General features: G+C 47.0%; 1 protein-coding gene across 2 annotated transcripts in view; it reads right to left on the bottom strand.

Moving 5' to 3' along the window:
• Positions 1-18,386, bottom strand: part of cpm (carboxypeptidase M) — a 36,098-nt gene extending 17,712 nt beyond the window's left edge. The window contains exons 1-4 of one of the 2 annotated variants that reach the window (XM_076303207.1): positions 17,977-18,386; positions 17,269-17,463; positions 10,848-10,945; positions 2,983-3,152 (exon numbers count right to left, since the gene is read on the bottom strand). In XM_076303207.1, coding sequence (XP_076159322.1) covers positions 2,983-3,152; positions 10,848-10,945; positions 17,269-17,455 — 455 coding nt within the window. In that variant the 5' untranslated portion in view covers positions 17,456-17,463; positions 17,977-18,386. Of the gene's footprint in view, positions 1-2,982; positions 3,153-10,847; positions 10,946-17,268; positions 17,464-17,976 lie in introns of those variants that run through there. The other variant, XM_076303208.1, reaches the window with a different exon arrangement.
• Between the last annotated feature and the right edge of the window lie 1,748 nt (positions 18,387-20,134).

The raw sequence follows: 20,134 nt of genomic DNA, 5'->3' as shown, positions 1-20,134 counted from the left end.
AAGTGTTTTGTTTGTTGTCGAGGTGTAATCGTCACTTGTCTGTGATGAGTGCCTCTCTTTATCTGTGTGGATCATGTTTTTATTTGAATGTTGCCATGGTTAAGGGTGTGTGTGTGTTGCTTATTTGTCGTTGTGAAGTATTGTGTGTGTGGATTCGATGTAAAAAAAAAGAATCAAATCCATTTCAAGATGAATCTGAAACATAACCAAAAGTGGGGAACTTGAGAGGGTCTGAAACGTGTCAGCGTGCACTGTTTAGGTCTCCCTGAAATCAGCTGATCTGGATCAGACTAGTTCTGTGCCTGCCAGGGAGAATGTGAGGGTTGTGTGTGGGCACACACACACACACACACACACACACACACACACACACACACACACACACACACTGTCTCAGATCAAGCCAGATATTGTTTTAAGAATCTGATATTATCTGTGTCAGTTTCTACATAAATCTCAACAGCAGTTTCCTGGCACACACGGACGCACGGACCACGCATACACTTTTCTTTTGAATCCCTCGGCCATGGCTCCCTAAGGAAACAGTGCTATGTGTTCACCACCAAAAGCCAGGTCCAATTCTTTCAAACACTCAAGCCAGCTGTATAGAGTTCTCCAACAGCACGCGAGCGCGCACACACACACACACACACACACACACACACACACACACACACACACACACACACACACACACACACACACACACACACACAGAGTGAGTGATAAACATATTAGAGGCATGAGGATGGGCCAGATGGAACCAGCTGGAGAGCTCTCAGTCAAGAAGGGACATTGACATCTCCTTCACTCAACCAAAACTAAAGTATCTTTGACTCAACCATCCCTCTTTGGCTGCACTTACACTGGCAGGCCTTGATGCACAGTTATGCTTTTTTGCCCAAATCCTGCCTGTTTACATCTACTATTCATAGTGGTCCATATCAGATATCTGTGTTTACATGGTTCACTAATTTGTATAACACTTGTTATAACCCGCATGCGCACCAGAGGGATTTTGGTCACCAAAATGAGAGCATACATAAACAGAGGTAACTGCAAATGCACAATATAACACACGCTTGCAATATTAGACTATTTCAGCGGCTAGTTGTTTCCTTTCACCTCCAAAGTATCTTGAGAAGTCAAGTCCGCAAAATGACGGCTGACGGTTTTATTTTAAGGGGAAAAAGAAAATGGAGAGCCCTTATTCCAGCTTCTCCATCTCCGTTGTGATTTTAATTTCAGCGTTCTGCCAGTTATGTGCAATGTAAATACGCGTTTACACGTTCATGCTGCACATCATGCTGACAGTGTAAACATTCTCTAATCTCTCTCTCACACACACACACACACACACACACACAAACACACACATACACACACAAACACACATATACACTTAATTCATTAATTAAACACATGTTCACACACACACACACACTTAATTAATTAAACACATGTTCACACACACACACACACACACACATGTGTGTGACTGAATGCATGTCTGCAAAACAAGTGCAGTCTGTTATTTTTCCATCTTGTCTTTTGCCTTTGACCGACTGTCTCCTCCGTTCAGATTTCATGATCTCAGGCTCTCCCTCTCTCTCCTTCTCTGGCTCTCTCTCTCCCTCACTCTCTTTCATTCTCTGTGCCATCTGTCCCCTCTCCCTCTCCTCCACCTACATTAATTTGCATCTGTTCCACATAACCATCATTTCCACCCACGTGTCCTACAGCAGGGGCAGCCGTGGCCTGCTGGTTAGCGCTTCGGACTTAACCGGAGGGTTGCCGGTTTGAACCCTGACCAGTAGGCACGGCTTGAGCAAGGCACCTAACCTTGAGCAAGGCACCTAACCCCTCACTGCTCCCCGAGTGCCGCTGTTGTTGCAGGCAGCTCACTGCGCCGGGATTAGTGTGTGCTTCACCTCACTGTGTGTTCACTGTGTGCTGAGTGTGTTTCACTAATTCACGGATTGGGATAAATGCAGAGACCAAATTTCCCTCACGGGATCAAAATACTTATATATACAGGCCTACATGGTCACCCTGGAGCCGACGCACGTGTCCTACAGGCCTACATGGTCACCCTGGAGCCGACGCACGTGTCCTACAGGCCTACATGGTCACCCTGGAGCCAACGCACGTGTCCTACAGGCCTACATGGTCACCCTGGAGCCGACGCACGTGTCCTACAGGCCTACATGGTCACCCTGGAGCCGACACATGTGTCCTACAGGCCTACATGGTCACCCTGGAGGCGACGCACGTGTCCTACAGGCCTACATGGTCACCCTGGAGCCGACGCACGTGTCCTACAGGCCTACATGGTCACCCTGGAGCCGACGCACGTGTCCTACAGGCCTACATGGTCACCCTGGAGCCGACGCACGTGTCCTACAGGCCTACATGGTCACCCTGGAGCCGACGCACGTGTCCTACAGGCCTACATGGTCACCCTGGAGCCGACGCACGTGTCCTACAGGCCTACATGGTCACCCTGGAGCCGACGCACGTGTCCTACAGGCCTACATGGTCACCCTGGAGCCGACGCACGTGTCCTACAGGCCTACATGGTCACCCTGGAGCCGACGCACGTGTCCTACAGGCCTACATGGTCACCCTGGAGCCGACGCACGTGTCCTACAGGCCTACATGGTCACCCTGGAGCCGACGCACGTGTCCTACAGGCCTACATGGTCACCCTGGAGCCGACGCACGTGTCCTACAGGCCTACATGGTCACCCTGGAGGCGACGCACGTGTCCTACAGGCCTACATGGTCACCCTGGAGCCGACGCAGTAACAACGGAAACCAAAGGGCAAGTGTGACGTGACGGGGAATAACAAAGACCACGTAATGTCATTCATGGGCACTAAAGGTGCAGGTGTGTGTGTTTGTGAGTCTGTGTGGGTGTACTGTACGTGTGTGTGCATGTGCGTGTGTATGGATGAGAATGAGTAGAATGAGTGCCCTGACCTGCCATAGCCGCTCATGCAGTCGCGGGAGGAGGACTCGAAGCCGTCCGGGTTCATTGAAGGCAGAATGTGCACCCGCGTGCTGTCCAGGAGGCGTGTCACAAAGGGGTTGCTGCGGTAACCCTTCGTCAGGTAGTCGATCAGCTGGAGCAACAGAACACGCCCCACCACCTACACACACAAACACACATAAAATGACAATTGCGCATTAAAACCACATTCTGATTCATTTTCAAACTGTTCATGATTGGCCACTCTACCAACAACAAATCTGGCAGCCTTTTAGTTAACCTTTAATCAATTAAACCAAACTATTCAAACTATGTTTGTTTGCGTATTGCTTAAATTGAAACATTGTGGCGGTATTGAGTTTTATGTGCCCATATAATTCCAAATAAACATTTATGACGTCTTAATTTGTTAACTTTCTTTCAACCCTCAACTTAGACCAGTGTGTGTGTTCCATACCACCCAAGTCAGGGATTGTTCATCTTCAGTCCTATTATTTTACAGTCATATCTCCCCCTGGCTGTGTTCACCAGGGAAAACAGACAAAAGTTCAACAGAACGTATGTGTGTGTGTTTGTGTGTGTGAGAAGACACCTCCACTTTCTGTAGCTAGAATGTATGTGTGGCTGTGTGAGTGTGTTTGTGTGTGTGTCGCTGTATGTGTGCACTAGGGGATTCCACTCCCATAATGGTCAAAGGGTTCAAATTCCCAAAGACAGTGTGATTATCTTTTAGTTGCCGTGTCTCTGTGTGAGTGTGTGTGTGTATGTGTGTGCGTGTGAGAAGACACCTCCACTTTCTGTGGCTAGAATGTGTGTGTGTGTGTGTGTGTTGGTGTATGTGTGTGTGTTGGTGTACGTGTGTGTGTGTGTACGTGTGTGTGTGTTTTCATGTCAAAGTCATCATGTGTGGCCTGTACTGATAACAATGCATTCTCACCCTGTCAGGTTCTCCACCCTCCACCCACCCAGCTCTTTCTTCATGTGAAATACACAGTTTGTGTAGTATGTCTCCCTCTGTGTGTGTGTGTGTGTGTGTGTGTGTGTATGTATGTGTGTCTCTGTGAGTGCGGGTGTGTGTGTGTGTATGTGTGTCTCTGTGTGTGTGTGTGTGTGTGTGTGTGTATGTGTGTCTCTCTCTCTCTGTGTGTATATGTGTGTGTATGTGTGTCTCTCTGTGTGTGTGTGTGTGTGTGTGTGTGTGTATGTATGTGTGTCTCTGTGTGTACGTGTGTGTGTGTGTGTATGTGTGTCTCTCTCTGTGTGTGTGTGTGTGTGTGTGTGTGTGTGTGTGTGTGTGTGTGTGTGTGTCTCTCTCTGTGTGTGTGTGTGTGTGTGTGTATGTGTGTGTATGTGTGTCTCTCTCTCTCTGTGTGTGTGTATGTGTGTCTCTGTGTGTGTGTGTGTGTGTGTGTGTGTGTGTGTGTGTGTGTGTATGTGTGTCTCTGTGTGTGTGTGTGTGTGTGGGTGTGTGTGTGTAGCCCTTGGGTGTAGCTAAGTAGCACAGAGTTGACAGGGTAAGCAGCAGGAATTGAGAAGGCTGTGAAAGAGACAGGCAGGGCAGCCTGCAAGCCCAGCTGTGGTCCAGCCCAGACATGTGTGCTTTAATCACACCTTTCACACTGAGACAGGAGAGGAAGCACCTGAGACACACACACACACACACACACACACACACACACGCATACATACACACACACACACACGCACGCACGCACACGCATACATACACACACACACACACGCACACACACACACACACACACACACACACACACATGCACACACACATACACACACACATGCCTGCATACATACAAACAAACACACACAGACACACACACCTCCCCATCACACACATAAACACATCTTCATAGACACACAGAGACACATACACGCATGTTCTCTCTAAAGTACAGAAAGTAATTTAACCTTTCCCTCTTCAAACAGGTATCTATAGACTCAGTGTCCATCACAGATGTTTTTTTATGGCCAGCGTACGGGGATCCTGTGGAGTTCCTTCCATTGCCTGTTGAATAGATGGAGTGTCAGAACTACTTGACCTGTGGCTTTGGTTCCCTGTAACACACCCACAGCCTCCCGAGTGGAAAATGAAAGTTCCGGAGTTTACACACTGTGTGTGTTACTGCCTCTAGAAGGTAATAAGTAAACACGTGGAAGACAACCGGTATGTTGGTAAGGTCATGTATATTACTGCTGCCCTGGATGCCGTTGAGCCATGTGTCTGAAGGGTGCTTTCAGACAAACAAATGAGTCAGTCAGTCTTGAGGTCACACACACACACACGCAAACACACACACTCACACACACACACACACAGAGAAAGAGAGAGAGAGAGGCACACTTTAGGTCTACCTTCTGTTTGGAGTGGTTGCGGCCAATGTAAACTCACACAAAAGCCATGGCGATTTGGTTTAATCTTCAGGATATCAGCTTTCAGAGAGAGCGGGAGAGAGTGTGTTTGGAAGGCGAGTTCTGAGATTCTTAGACTCCATCCAGACATTCTATCATCTTTCCCCCTGTGCTGTGCTGTGCATAATTGCCATTCATGGGGATGATGAGAGAATGGAAGAGTGCAGAAACAGCCGCAAGGGCTTGATCTTGTGTGGTAAGTGTGTGTGTGTGTGTGTGTGTGCACGTGTGTTTGCGTGTGTGTGTGTGACTTTGTTTGTGTAATAAGCCATTTTTGCCCACAGCACTTTTGGTAGACTCAAAAGCAGCATGAAATTGCTGTGTGTGTGTGTGTGTGTGTGTTTATGTGCGCACTAAAAAGTCATTATAACTGGGTTATGCCTGAGTATGTCTGTGTGTGCCCATATACTGTATGTTTATATGCATGCCTCTCTCTATTTGTGTGTGTGTGTGAGTGTGTGTCTCCGTCCATCTGTGTGTGTGTGTGTGTGTGTCTCTATATGCATGCCTCTCTATTTGTGTGTGTGTGTGTGTGTGTGTCTCTGTCCATCTGTGTGTGTGTGTCTCCGTCCATCTGTGTGTGTGTGTGTGTGTGTGTGTATGTGTGTGTCTCCGTCCATCTGTGTGTGTGTGTGTGTGTGTGTGTGTGTGTCTCTATATGCATGCCTCTCTCTATTTGTGTGTGTGTGTGTGTGTGTCCGTCCATCTGTGTGTGTGTGTGTGTGTGTGTGTGTGTGTGTCTCTATATGCATGCCTCTCTATTTGTGTGTGTGTGTGTGTGTGTCTCCGTCCATCTGTGTGTGTGTGTGTGTGTGTGTGTGTGTGTGTGTGTTTGTGTGTGTGTGTGTGTGTGTGTGTGTGTGTGTGTGTGTGTGTGTGTGTCTCCGTCCATCTGTGTGTGTGTGTGTGTGTGCAAGGGGATCTCCTCTCCACCCATGGCTGCTGAAAGCCACAGGCCTCTTTGCTGGATGCGGAGTTAACCCTTGCCTGCCCGCTCTGTAGAGTTAACCCTTGCCGGCCCGTTCTGTGCAGCCTAAGACACTCCTGGCTGGGAGTTTATGGGGAATCCTGGGCGAAGCTGCCCAGCCCGAGTGCACTAGCAGAGGGACGAGAGGCCAGCTCTGTCTCGGCCCTCTCTCCCCAGCAGGTTCCCCGCTCACCCCTACCCTCCCCACATCACTCACCAGCGCCCCAGCGACAGTGCCGCTTGGAAACATGTGTGAACTTTGATCCCTCACACCTCCAAGTGTTTACATTCCGCATCGTGCATCGAGATGGCGCTGCCAGAGCACCGACCCGTATCAGCACGCCTGTATGTGTGTGTGTGTGTGTGTGTGTGTGTGTGTTGGAGGTGACGCTTTACACCTGTGTCTTTCTCAGGCGCCTTAGCCACATGGAAGTGCTCAGGGGCTGAGCTGAGCTGGGATTATGATTGGTGTGTTTTGTGGGTTTTCAGCCCTACACGCATACTACATCATCCTCATACATGGTCCTCAAGTGGTCCTAAATCATACATGGTCCTCAAATGGTCCTACATGAGTGTGTGTGTGTGTGTGTGTGTGTGTGTGTGTGTGTGTGTGTGTGTGTGTGTGTGTGTGTGTGTGTGTTTGTACATGTATACAGTGGGGGAAATAAGTATTGAACACGTCAAAAAACATTTCAGTAAGTATACTTCCAATGATGCTATTCACGTGAAATATTCCCCAGACATTAGTAAGTGTTTGGCAGGAGTAAAATGGCAGAATTCTCTGAAACCAACACACACACACAAACACACACACACACACACACTACTGGCCCTAGCAAGGTCTACACAACCCAAAGTTGGTTGTCTGTCTGCCGTTGTCATCATAAATCCATTAGTAAACCATCTCTATTTGGGGCGTGGGTCCACATAGAGATGCACTGAGGCTGTACATTGCTGGTGGAGAGAGAGAGAGGGAGTGTGTGTGTGTGTGTGTGTGTGTGTGTGTGTGTGTGAGAGAGAGAGAGAGAGAGAGAGAGAGAGAGAGAGAGAGGGCACAGGATACTTTTCATGATCAGTGTCCACGAGACTTTGAGAGAAGCTCACAATTGTGCCTTTATGTTGAAAACCTTCAACATAACTTTAGCTACAGCAGCTCTCTCTCTCCCTCCCTTTCTCTATACCCCCCCTCTCTCTCCAGTACTTCCTCTTCCTCCAAGCTCTCTCCATCTTGTGTGCTCTCACCCTTTCTTCTTTCTTTCTCTTGCTCGGACTCCCCCCCCCCCCCCCCCGAGAGTGGCCATGCGGTGGCATAATTGGGGCCAGCTGTGGAAGTGGAGCTGGAGTTGGAAAAAAGCCGTCTCCCTTGCCGCCACACTGCGCTGCCCGTGGTTGACCTTGACCCCTGACCTCCAGAGCTGCACCCCCGCCTCTCTCTAATCCACCTGCCGTGCTGTGGCTCCAAGCCTAATATGGGCCTCCTTTCCTTCCTCTCCTCCGCTCGCTCTCTCTATCCCTACTCTCTCTCTCTCTCCCTCTTGCAGTTGCTCTCCTGTCTCCCTCTTTCTCGCTGACCCTCTTCTCTCTCCTTCTCTCACCCTTCTTGCAACCTCTCTTCTGCTCTTTCCTCTCTCCTCTTCTCTCTCTCTCTCATCCACTTCTCTATCGCTTTTCTTCTTCTCTTTCTCCATGTACCACCCACTTCATGTCTTTTCTCGTGTGCTCTCTTCTTCCTCTACCTCGCTTATTCTCTCTCTCACTCCCTCTCTTCTTCTTTGTCTTTCCTCCCTCTAGCTCTCTCGTTACCTCTCTCTCTCTCTCTTTCTCTCTCTCTCTCTCTTCCCTCTTGTCTCTGTCCATGCCTCTTTGGAACAGATTCCCCTCCTGCTGGGTCTGAAGCTCTATTTATTTTTCTGCTTTTCTTATATTTCCTCATTCACTCGCTCATTCATCTATTCATTTTTGTCTTTCTTTTCACTGCACTGCTCCCTAGTCTGCGCCATTCACTGACTTCCAAAAGCACTGAAAGAGCCTCTTCTATCAGCCCCCACCCCCACGTGTGTCTTTCAGAGTGAAGGTGGTGAGAAGAGGAGTTTGAAGTGTCTTCCTTTATCATTGCGGTTTCCCATTTCAAATTTTTATGGAGGTAAGGATGTGTGGATAAAGTTTCATAAGGGCTTCAGTGCTGTTTTTCAACCTCTTATGTCCTAGTTGTAAATTGATCACTCCAACCCGTTTGTTAGTTGGTATTAGTGCTCATGCAATAGCATAGACAACAGGTTTATTCATTTTTTTTTGACCACCATAATACTTTAAATGGCAATATTATTTACTGTGTGTTTTATACTATGTGGTATTGTGTATCAGTAGGATTTTGGGATAAGCCCCTCCCTCTACAGATAATCTATTATAGATAGTCTATTATTTAAAGTGTTGAAAAACATGGAATTTTGCACATGTGAAAACAACATTGTCCTTCAGGACTGTGGGATGCGAAACCACTGGTGTGGTCAGTGTTTTCAACAGAACATGACTTGAAAAATAACTAGTTAGTGCACGAGGGTAACTCATAATTACGACATTTCTGCCAACACTCAGAGACAAAAGAGTCCCGTTAGTGTCCCAGTGTGTCACTTCACAGCCACGAACACACACACACACACACACACACAAACACACACACACACACACACACACACACACACACACACACACACACACACACACACACACACACTCATATTCTCTTCCAGCTCCCTTCAGTGATCAAAGCGATGCTCCTGTTCTTTCATGGCGACTCCAAAAGAGAAGGATGGCCTTGGCGAAACCTAAACACTCATTTGTTGAATAGCTGTTTTTCAAAAACGGTGTGCTTGATGTGGTGAAGGGAGTGATTTTGCAGGTGCCTTGGACACACAAAATGAGCTTTCCAGTCCCTGGCAGTCAGATGGTTGTGATTCATCAGTCGCTCGGTGAGCTCCGGCAGCCACACAGAGGCCCTGTCAAGGATGGACGGCTTTTCCTGTCGAATTAGTGAGAGTCGGCCACTGCAACGTTGGTGCCCTTGTGTCAACAAACTCCCCTTGCTCCCAGGCCCTTTTCACTCCCTCCCTAACATCCCCCCCCCCCCCCGCACACACACACACACACCCTCAAACTCACACACACACACAATCAAACTTTTCACACACATACACTCAAATACACACTTCTAAACACACACAAAAACACTCACTCCCTACCACACACACATACACACACACACACACACACACACACACACTCAAACTCACACACACATACACTCAAATACACAAACACACACTTCCAAACACATACAAAAACACTCACTCCCTACCACACATATACACACACACACACACACACACACACACAGCAACTCTCTCACACCCACACACTCCTACACTCCCACTCTTTCTGTGCCCTGTGTCTCTCAGGCCATCCTTTCAGGGCTGCTGCCACCCTCTGTGCCTGTCCTGCACACACCCTCTGAGACGGGGCTCACCGTGTCACCGGAGGACACACGCACACACACACACACAGACAGCTGGATGGAGAGATGGACGCTGGTCAAGAGCAAAGTTTACACGGATGGACGCAGGAAGAGGCTTGGGGCGGGGCGGGGGGGGGGGGGGGGGCACTCACAAAGAGGTCTGAATAGACGGTGGTGATGGTGGACAAGGTATTCAGTATTCACACACACACACACACTTACAAACCCATACACACACACACACACACACACACACACACACACTACACACCCAATGAAAGGAGGGTCTCCCCTGCCCCTTCCAAACACACACACACACACACACACACACACACACACACACACACACACACACACACACACACACACACACACACTCACACACACTCAGGTCACACTCTGATGCCTCTCCAGAGTGGCCCTTCGGCCGGACACTGTTATGTCTTTGTGCTCGGCAGCCACTTTGTTCCCAAAGGCTTTCCCAGCTGCGCCTCTCCGTGTCACCATGTCCAGACATATCTATTTAAGTGGCCGGACCATCCTTTTTTTCCCTCCACCATATCTTCTTCCAAATCTAGCCGCCACCAAAAGGGGAAATCGCTGGACATGCCAGGCTGAGCCGCCATTGTTCGGCCACCGCTGGGCAGTGTGCGGAACTTCCTCTCGTCACTCATCTGAAGCCCTGTCCGTCACGCCCGCCGGTCACTCGCCTGAAGCCTTGTCCGTCATGCCCCCGGCCCATCAAAACACGACTCGACTCGGCAAAGACAACCCTGGTCAGGTGGGGTTTTATGGGTTTCCAGAAAATGATGAGTAAGAGCTGCATTTGTGGACGACCTGTTTGTTTCCTTACTTTTGAAAATGTTGTCTGTTGTTCCATTTTTGTTTGTTTGATTTTGGTTTGGTGTGAGCTACGTGCAGTGTGTGGTCTGGGCTGACAATCGTACCTCATTTCCATGCATGTTGCCAACATATTTGAACTCTGGAATCCCAACCCTGTGTTCTCTCGGAAACTTCCCTAGGACAAGGACCCAGAGATGTCTTCCTGTAAAACACACACACACACACACGCACACACACACACACCACACACACACACAAAACTAAATACAAAATACAAAGAACCACAGTTTCCACAAATGAGTCACTCTGTTATTTGCAAATGAATTGAAAGTTGACAAACCTCGCTAACACCACATCTTTTGTCATAGCTCTGTCTCCTTTATATTGCGCAGCGCCTCAATAAGACGCTCAAATAATGTTTTGAACAACTTCGTGCGGCACCTGGCAACCCAATCTCACGTCAGAGTGAGGCTCCCGTTGTGACAGACAAGTGAAGTGACTGTGTGTGTGTGTGTGTGTGTGTCTGTGTGTGTGTCTGTGTGTGTGTGAGAGAGTCTCTCCCTCTGCAAGCCTGAGCTTGCTGACTGTCTCAGCTGTGCGAAATCCCCAACACACTGCTCTCTGGTCAGAAGAGGGACCCTGCTGTTGTGTGCCGAGTCACACACACACACAAATAAGTTGGAATGGAACAGAACATCCATTTGAAACCAAATCACCAGACACAGATAATTGAGCTGCTGTCATGAAATGGTTTGGGGTTTTTCCTCCTTTCTCTTTCTGTCTCACTAAATTACTTTAATTCTCCAAATCTGATAGTCTAATAACATTTGTGGCAAGTCCATTACTTAGGGGCAAACAACGGATATTCACACACTAATCACATATTCATCAATGTAACCTAAACACTAAGCCATGTGGTCGCCTGACTTTGCTCCCCCACCCCAACCCCACCCCCAAACTGCATCAACAAAAGTCTTTGTCATTCTGCGAAAACACTTGTAATTTAATATAACGTTATAGAACATCTTATCCCAGAAAACATGGGAATATCTTCATTTAGAAGGTGAACTCCAGTGTTTGATAAGAGATCTGAGATAATAATAATATTAATAATAATAATCTTTATTTATAGAGCGCTTTTCTAAACAGTTACAAAGTGCTTTGATGGAGTGACTATCAGGAGTGGAGGCTAATTAGTGCTCGGTGGCGTGGCAGTTGGTGTCCTGGATTAGCCTTCCTTAGCGGCCGCGCTCATGAGTAGCTAACCTTGCGCAGGACGACTGACGGACACTCAAGCTGATTAACGAGGGGCTTAACAGGGTTGGCGTCCTGAGGGATGAGAGAATGAAACTTAGAACACACACACACTCCTCACAGACCCAGTGGTATAGAGCACACACACACACACACACACACACACTCTTCTTACCTCACCACCTCTCACTGTGTTTCAGTGTTTCGGCTGACTAATTAAAACCATTTGTGAATGGCCAAGTAAGAGCATATGACATTTGCTTCAGCAGCTCAGAGTCAAGGCAGGCCAAGCCAATGGGATTTATACGGATTCCACTTCACCTGATTTAGTGGTCAAAATAAGACGACAGAAAAAAAATCTATCTTTATTGTCTAGGAGAAGAGTTCAGCCCAGGTTTTTTTTAATCAGCTAAGTGGGCACAGAGCGGAGACCGGAGACCCCCCTCAGTTTTCCCTCAGGAGGTCTGGCCTTCTCTCGGGAACAGCAGCATCGAGGTTAGCAACACACACACACACACACACACACACACACACACACACACACACACACACACACACACACACACTTACTGGGCACGGCCCAAAAGGGTACCGTTTCAGAGGTGTGTGTGTGTGTGCCAGACCAGGCTACCTTCAAACATCCGGGCCCAGCTAACAATGGAGCAGAGAAAGAAACAACAGACAAAGAGATAGACAAGGAGCGAGAGAAAGAGAGAGCAGGAGAGAGAGAGAGAGAGAGAGAGAGCAGGAGAGAGAGAAAGAGAGAGCAGGAGAGAGAGAAAGAGAGAGCAGGAGAGAGAGAGAGAGAGAAAGAGAGAGCAGGAGAGAGAGAGAGAAAGAGAGAGCAGGAGAGAGAGAGAGAGATAGAAAGACAACAGACAAAGAGCGAGAGAAAGAGAGAGCAGGAGAGAGAGAAAAAGAGAGATAGAGAAAGAGAAAAGGAGCTGAATCAGAGAAGTGGAATCGGGGAAGGTTGGGGGGCGCGGAGGGAGAGACCTGGCAGAGCCGTGGGGGGGTCGTTAGGGGGGGGGGGGGGGGGGGGGCGGCGTCAATGCCAGCTTTGTGCCACGGCTGAGTAGAGGCAGGAGGGGGAACCCGATCTGCTGGGAGTTGCAGTGGGAATGTCACTCGCTGGCAGTCGCGCCCGCACACCGCTCCTACGACGTTTCGCTCCGCTCGACCACGTGGCATCAGCCGAATGGCTCAGGGGTGTGTGTGTGTGTGTGTGTGAGCATGTATTTGTATGCACTGCTGTACGAGTGTGTGTTTGTGTGTGTATGCACTGCTGTGTGTGTGTGTGTGTGTGCGCTGTAAAATCGTTGTAAAATCATTGCCCTCATTTTTGGTAGTTTAGGCCATGTGCATAAGATGTGTGTACGAGGCCTGCAGATCTGTGGACTGCATAAGAACAAGGCCAAAAAACTGACAAGATATTGCTCTGTATCAGCAGTAATTGGTAGCCTCTACATATGGAGGCGTAGGTGCCACTTTACCCCTAATGTGCATAATGGACTGGGATACTGGCTGCTGTTGTACACCTTTCTGTCAAATTTGGATTATGCCATGATATATGCTTATCTTCTAATCCAAAAAAAGAATTTAAATGTGTGCGCTGCTGTGTATGCTCTGTATGCTCTGTTCATGCCTGTGTGTGAGTGTCTGTTTGTGTGTCTCTGTGTGTATGTATACGTTGCGGTGAATGCCACTGTGGCTTTTGCTGGCTCGCATCCACCCGTGCAGTTCAAAATCAAACACTGTTCACAATGTGTCTGTCATATCAATCACCCGTCCGCTCTGAATGCGAGCGTTGTGCCAACATGGCGTAGTAGGGCATTTCCCAGGTCTCCACTGGGGCTCCTTTTCTTGCTCTCTCTGTGCCGGACGACGCTGAATAGAGTGCCACTCTGCATTCAGCGCGGGCTAATTTCCCTTTTAAATGACCGGCGCACTGTCCCCTCAGACGGTCTGACCTCTCGAGGGCAACGCATGCTGGCTAAGCAAGCCTGTCATTGTCCACGAAGGAGACAGGGGGACATTTATGCCGAGCGAGACACAAGTGAGGGGGAAGGGCGGGGGGGGGGGGATGGGGGCGAGGGGAGGGGGGTGGCGGCTCTGGATGCTCTTGTCCTGAGAACGACCTGTCAGTTACAGGCACTTAGACGCTCAGGTCGGGCCTGAGTTGCTGAAGAGCTGCCAGGCTTTTATTCCCGTTGGAGCGGGTTGTTATGGTGATGGCCATCTCTCATTGCACTAAAAAGCTGCGACAACCCCTAGACCCCCTATCCCCACTACCCCCCCCCCACCACCCAAACCCCCCCATCTTGCCCCTGCCAGCTGATATCCTAGATTTCATGCCTCTGCATCGATAAGGGCTTGAAACATCATTTTGCAGGGATGCAGTGCTGCACCAAGATCCCTATCGACTGTTGTGTCTAAATGGAGGCGCGCTCTGCAAATGTAACAAAATCTGGGGAGGGTGGTGTTTTCTTTCCCTCTCATCCACCTCATCCATCAAAAGCAAACGCACCTCACGTCCCACGCCCTGACCACCTCCTCCCCCTCCACCCACCTCACGTCCCAGCAGTGACACTAATGGTGCTTGCATCGCCGGTCAAGCAGCCACAGACTGGGGGACTTTACAAAGGCGGCCACCCGACTCATCCTGGCTGTGTTTCAGATTGCTCTGGGGCATGCAAGGCTCCAGTGTGTGTGTGTGTGTGTGTGTGTGTGTGTGTGTGTTTTCTAGAGTAGGACTTGGTGCATGGGTGGAGGTGACGCTGCACTGTATGCATCTTAGGGAAAAGATTTCCAACCCCGTCTTGCATTGCACTTTGGGGAATCTGTGGGGGAAACGTCAGGCCATGTACTACTGTATACATCCAAGTGTGTCCAAAACAAACCCAGTCTGTGTTTGATTAGGAAAACCACACACACACACACACACACACACACACACACACACACACACAGAGTACACTGTGCGAAAGGAATTTTCTTGGGGCTGCTGGTCGGGAGGTTTCGTGGCACAGGGCTTATATAGCTGCTGAAAACTTGTACTGTGCTCTCAGCCCACAGTGTCAAATCCAAATGTGTGGCTAATCTCTTGTCCATCTAATGATGATTAACTGCAACAACTGCTCATGGATTCAAATGGTGCTCCGCTCTATACAATAAAAGCATTTCCTTGGAGTTTCATGCGTGTATGTGTGTGTCTGTGTATGCATATGTGTATATGTGGGTGTGCGTGTGTGTGGGTGTGTGTGTGTGTGTACCATTGCTTTATGTTAATTCATCACACCATCAGCCGTGACCACACATCAAAGACTCTAGTTGTGAGACATCTGGAAACTGCAAAATTGTTTTATTCAACCGTGAAGCTGCTTCCATCTTTCTAACTAACCATATGCATCAACGCGACTGAAGTGGCTACTGCAGCAGGAATCTGATATGGTTACAGCCACATTACACATTACACTATCTCAATCACGTTGGTGCATTTCTTGATTCATCAATAACATTTCCACAGCAGTCATTTCTCAACATTTCTCGAAACAATTTGTGCAAACTGCACCACACAGTGGATTGTGTGCTAAATCATGTCGCTTGCTCAAAATGCTACTTTATGTCTCAAAATGCTTACTTTATGTCTCTAAAGCAAAATGCATATGTGCCATCAGAATGAAAAGTTCCTATGTCACTGTTATGAACAAGATTGGTTTACTTTCTAAGCATTTTCATCTTCATATGCATAAGGCTGCAGTTTTTCAGTTTGGCATAAACTGTATCAACAGTTCAATATCAATTTCAACAGTAAAAAAGTAACAATAAAGTAGACTGTAGCACATCAGGCATGGTTCATATTTACTGTTTACAGGCATGATTCATATTTACTGTTTACAGTTCTGTTTATACTGCAGCTTGTTGCCAGACCATGTAATGTATTGTTATACAGGAAAAAAGACCAACATGTTTACATTTTACATATAAAAAAATAGTTCAACACTTTTGCATATAATAGCCTGACTCAAGCAATGACCAAATGCCTAAATGTTTTGGGGGAAGGACTATTCAACAGAGCACCTGTATAATGCATTTTGACCGACATGACACTAGGAAATGATGATGTAAAAAACAGCAGGCAATTGTACACAGGCCACTGCATGGATGTGTGAAAGCATTTGCTGTTTGTTCAAAGTAATGAGAAAATGCTTTAATTACGTGCAGTGATCAGATGAGGCTGAACTTGTACTGTAGTTTTGAGAATTTCAATTCAGAGAAAAACTGTACTATAAAGCAACAGATCAACTAAGTTAACATTATATATATAAGGAAACACTGATGAATACCATGTCAATCATATATAATTGCACTATAAAACCTGTTTTTTAAAAGATGTAAAGGCAACGGAAAGCCTGGTATTGCAATACATGGTGTTATTGGCGGGAGACCCTTGCATTGGTTTAGACATATTGGTTACCCCTTAGCACTAAATCAGTACTCAGTCCATTGGAAATTGACAAGGGGAATTCCGGCATTGCCTTTCTTTAAATCATGAAAGTATTTGTCTGGGTGGGCGATCTGGTGGCATATCCCAGTGAGTGGGACTCCCATCAGGGCCCGTTATGACCGTGACCTCTGGACAGTGCCCGCCCTCCCCTTCTCTGAAACCCAAAATGGTACAGTTGGTTGGACCCTCCCCTTACAAAAATAACTGTAGTTATGGGACAATGCAGAACAATGCAGTTGTGTGTCCAAAATACGGCATTTCTGCAGTAAAGTGCAGTACAGTGTAGTTTCAATACATTTTGTCCTGTCCAAAACACAGATATTTTTGTTAGGGTCTGGTCTCTGGAAATAAGTCACGATAAGGTTGTGACCTTATTGACCTTAAGCCAACTACAGACTGTAGGCACAGACTCCTCTTACAAAAGAAAAAAGGGTCTAGAGTCTAAACCAGGCTGTCAGAAACTGTTATGGATGACAATATCCGTGCTTGTGGGTACTTTTCTGTGCATATGTAGATATAGACTTAAGATACAATAAGAACGTATCATTCCATTCATAAAAAATGAGTGAGCTCATTAAAAACTACTTTTACTGTTGACCTGGGGGAAAAGCTTTTCTTTTGCTCAGAAATAAAGTTGTGCACACACGCTGTGTCAAAGAAGTGTGTGTAGTTTAAAAGGTGGATGATTACTCTGAAGTCATCCAAGTTTGACATTCCACCATTGTCACACTTAGGCAACTGATTAATTGAAACAAGGCCCTTACCTTCCACAGATTTACCGATGCTGTAGCGGTATGTGAAAGCGGGGTAGCTTCTACTCACTTCCCTCAGGTATTTCTCCACCTCGACTGAATTATGATAGCGGAACTCCAGCCCGTAACAAAGGGACAATACGGTCCAAAGGCACCAACTGCATAAGATGGGGAACGTCGTACGCATAGATAACATCATCTTGGTGGCTGGCCGACCGAGGACAAAATAAAATAGCGCCATTAATTGAATGATTTGATATAGGGTACATTGTATTAGCCTACATCTGCATTATCACCGAAAGCGTTAAGGCTACTTGAAATGACTGTAACAAGCCCATATTTAGCCCATCAGTCTGAGTGATGAATTAGGCTACAAATGACTACAGTATTAGAGGGGCTTAATTAAACTTGTTTTGATATCTGGGCTCTGGACATAATTATAGGCTATCAATTAGGTTTTTAAAATATAGCCCTACTTTTATAACCACATCTCACACTGGTGATTCTAATTAACCTGAAATTAATATCCATAAAATATCTGATAAAATTATTTATTTACTGTACTAATATAGGCTAATTATATTGGTCTACTAATAGCCTATACACACTGTATGTTCTGAATGTTATATTACCAGAAAGTAGGCTTGGGCCAATTGAACTCAAATTAGCTGTACTATAATGTACTACTTTGTGTGCCGTACAGGTTGTAAGTTTGCCTACCTTGTTTGGAAAGTGTCAGCTGCGTGTCCCCGTGGAGGTATCCTCGGACGTTGACCACTGTTATTGCTGGAAAGACACAACTGAAACGGTCAAATCTGCGACAGTGAATGACAAGCGAGCTCGCCCGGAGCTTGCCAAGCAGCTGGAAACAAGACTGTCGAGTGTCTGCAAATGATTGGTTCCATGGGTTGTATATAAACTTCTGTTCCTCTCATGCTGTTGTTGCGTCCTGCCTATCTCCTTCAGTTTGTTATCGCGTTAAATGTTCCAGCTCACTCGCGGGCCATCGGCGCTGTCGAGGCGGGGCTTCGACGTAATTTTTTTTTTCCACCACAAATTTACTAGATAATACAGTCTGGATACAATCTGGAGGAGTCCACTTGCGATAGGAACCGCACAAGTTAGGCTACCTCCTGTTCCGTAGAAAGCAACTGTCAACTGATCCGCTCGTCAAATGCGCAGTCCTGAATGAGCTCAGCAGTGTCGTAGGTGCACTTAAGACAGGTTATGTCTTGTTCAAGTTAACATGCTTAGTGTTTGCAACTTAGGTTGTCATCATCAGAATCAAATTCTGAAATTTTAAAGATGCTATTCGCATACCTAGGGCATATCAAAAGGATTTTTTTTTAAAGGACAGGCATATCCGATTTAAAATAAATATTGTGGTGTGGCCCTTTCATGCTGTGGAGCATTTCTCTCTCTCTCTCTTTCTCGGTCTCTCAAACAGCGGTTACATTAAATTCACAATTTAATTCACAAAGGGGTCTTCTCCAGGTTGGAGTGGGGATATCTTGTGAATGTTGTCTAATGAAGGGGTGTACAATCCCTAGTCTCTCACAGTGTGGATAGGTTGCTGATAGAGAGGGCTCTTTGTATGAAGCAAGAGGTATCGCTGCTCTTTCCCGTAAGACCTAGCACTATAAGTAGAACTCATTAAAGAATCATGTGAGCCTCTTTCTCCATGAAAACACTGCAAGTGTGTCAGAGTGCCCCTCAGCTTGGCCACACTCCAAGGACTTCTCTCCTCCCTTTCTCAGAGAGGTTTTCTGTAAACCACAAAACCATATGAGTCAGTCAACCCCTCCTCCTATCCAACTCTGGGACACAGGGGCGAGCTGCTTGAGGGAGATGAGTGATGCTCGCCCCCAGAACACCAGCCTACATGACATAGGTCACACAACACAAAGACCCTGTAGGAGACGGGTGTTGTGTTGCTGTGGTACTATTCATTGTCATCACCTCTCACGGCAACATTCAGGAAACAGAAAATAGTGTTAAAATGTGGTTATAGGTATTACACAGTACATGTTGTTTCCCCATTTGTGGCTGATTTACGCTTGCTTACGCTGTGGTTGTTTAGTCACTCTGTTGCATCTTGCCATCATTTTGGGCTGGAGGAAGTAAAGGAGGTGATCTCTCAACCTGCACCCACACAAGACCTTTAAGACCCTGCTGTAAGGCAACGTAGGACTGTCCTTGACAGAGTGTGTGAGCTGATCCAGTCTGCTGGGACAGGCTCTCCACAGTTAGTTTTTACAGCAATAAAATAACAGGAATATTGTGGTGTGTGTGTGTGTGTGCGTGTGTCAAAGAACCATGTCCTAACCGTAAAACAATAAGTGATTATATGTTTTATATTTTGGTAAGGACCATGTCTAATAATTTTTTAAAGCCTTGCGTAAACATGTATGTTTGTGTGTGTGTGTGTGTGTGTGTGTGTGTGTGTGGTGTCAAAGATGGTGTGAATCATGTCCTAATCCGTAAAACAATAAGTGATTCTATGTTTTATATTTCCCTAACAATCATGTCTAATCATTCTTTAGGGCTTGCGGAAACATGTGTGTGTGTGTGTGTGTCAGTTCTGAACTGATGGGCTTGTGTGAGGTATCAGACTTTCACGGGGGAAGTGAGCAGGGAGTGTCCCCTTTGGCTGATATATGGTCTCACACACACACACACACACACACACACACAAACACACACACACACACACGTAGAGTACCTCTCATTTACTCCTACATGATCACACCCAGGATGAAAAATGTTGCATCCCACTCAAATCAAAAAGACAGAGTGTTTATCTGTCTATGCAATGCCTTCGCCATAGACCCTGCGTTCTCAGCCAAGTTAAAAAAGAGATCTTAGTCTGCTGGATGGC

Source organism: Alosa pseudoharengus, unplaced genomic scaffold (assembly GCF_046254945.1).
Source record: "Alosa pseudoharengus isolate Yale_2024_CS ecotype anadromous, Long Island Sound unplaced genomic scaffold, YU_APseudo_1.1 YU_APseudo_1.1_scf_24, whole genome shotgun sequence".
Classification (NCBI taxonomy): Eukaryota; Metazoa; Chordata; class Actinopteri; order Clupeiformes; family Clupeidae; genus Alosa; species Alosa pseudoharengus.
This window is presented reverse-complemented; position numbering and strand designations above follow the sequence as displayed.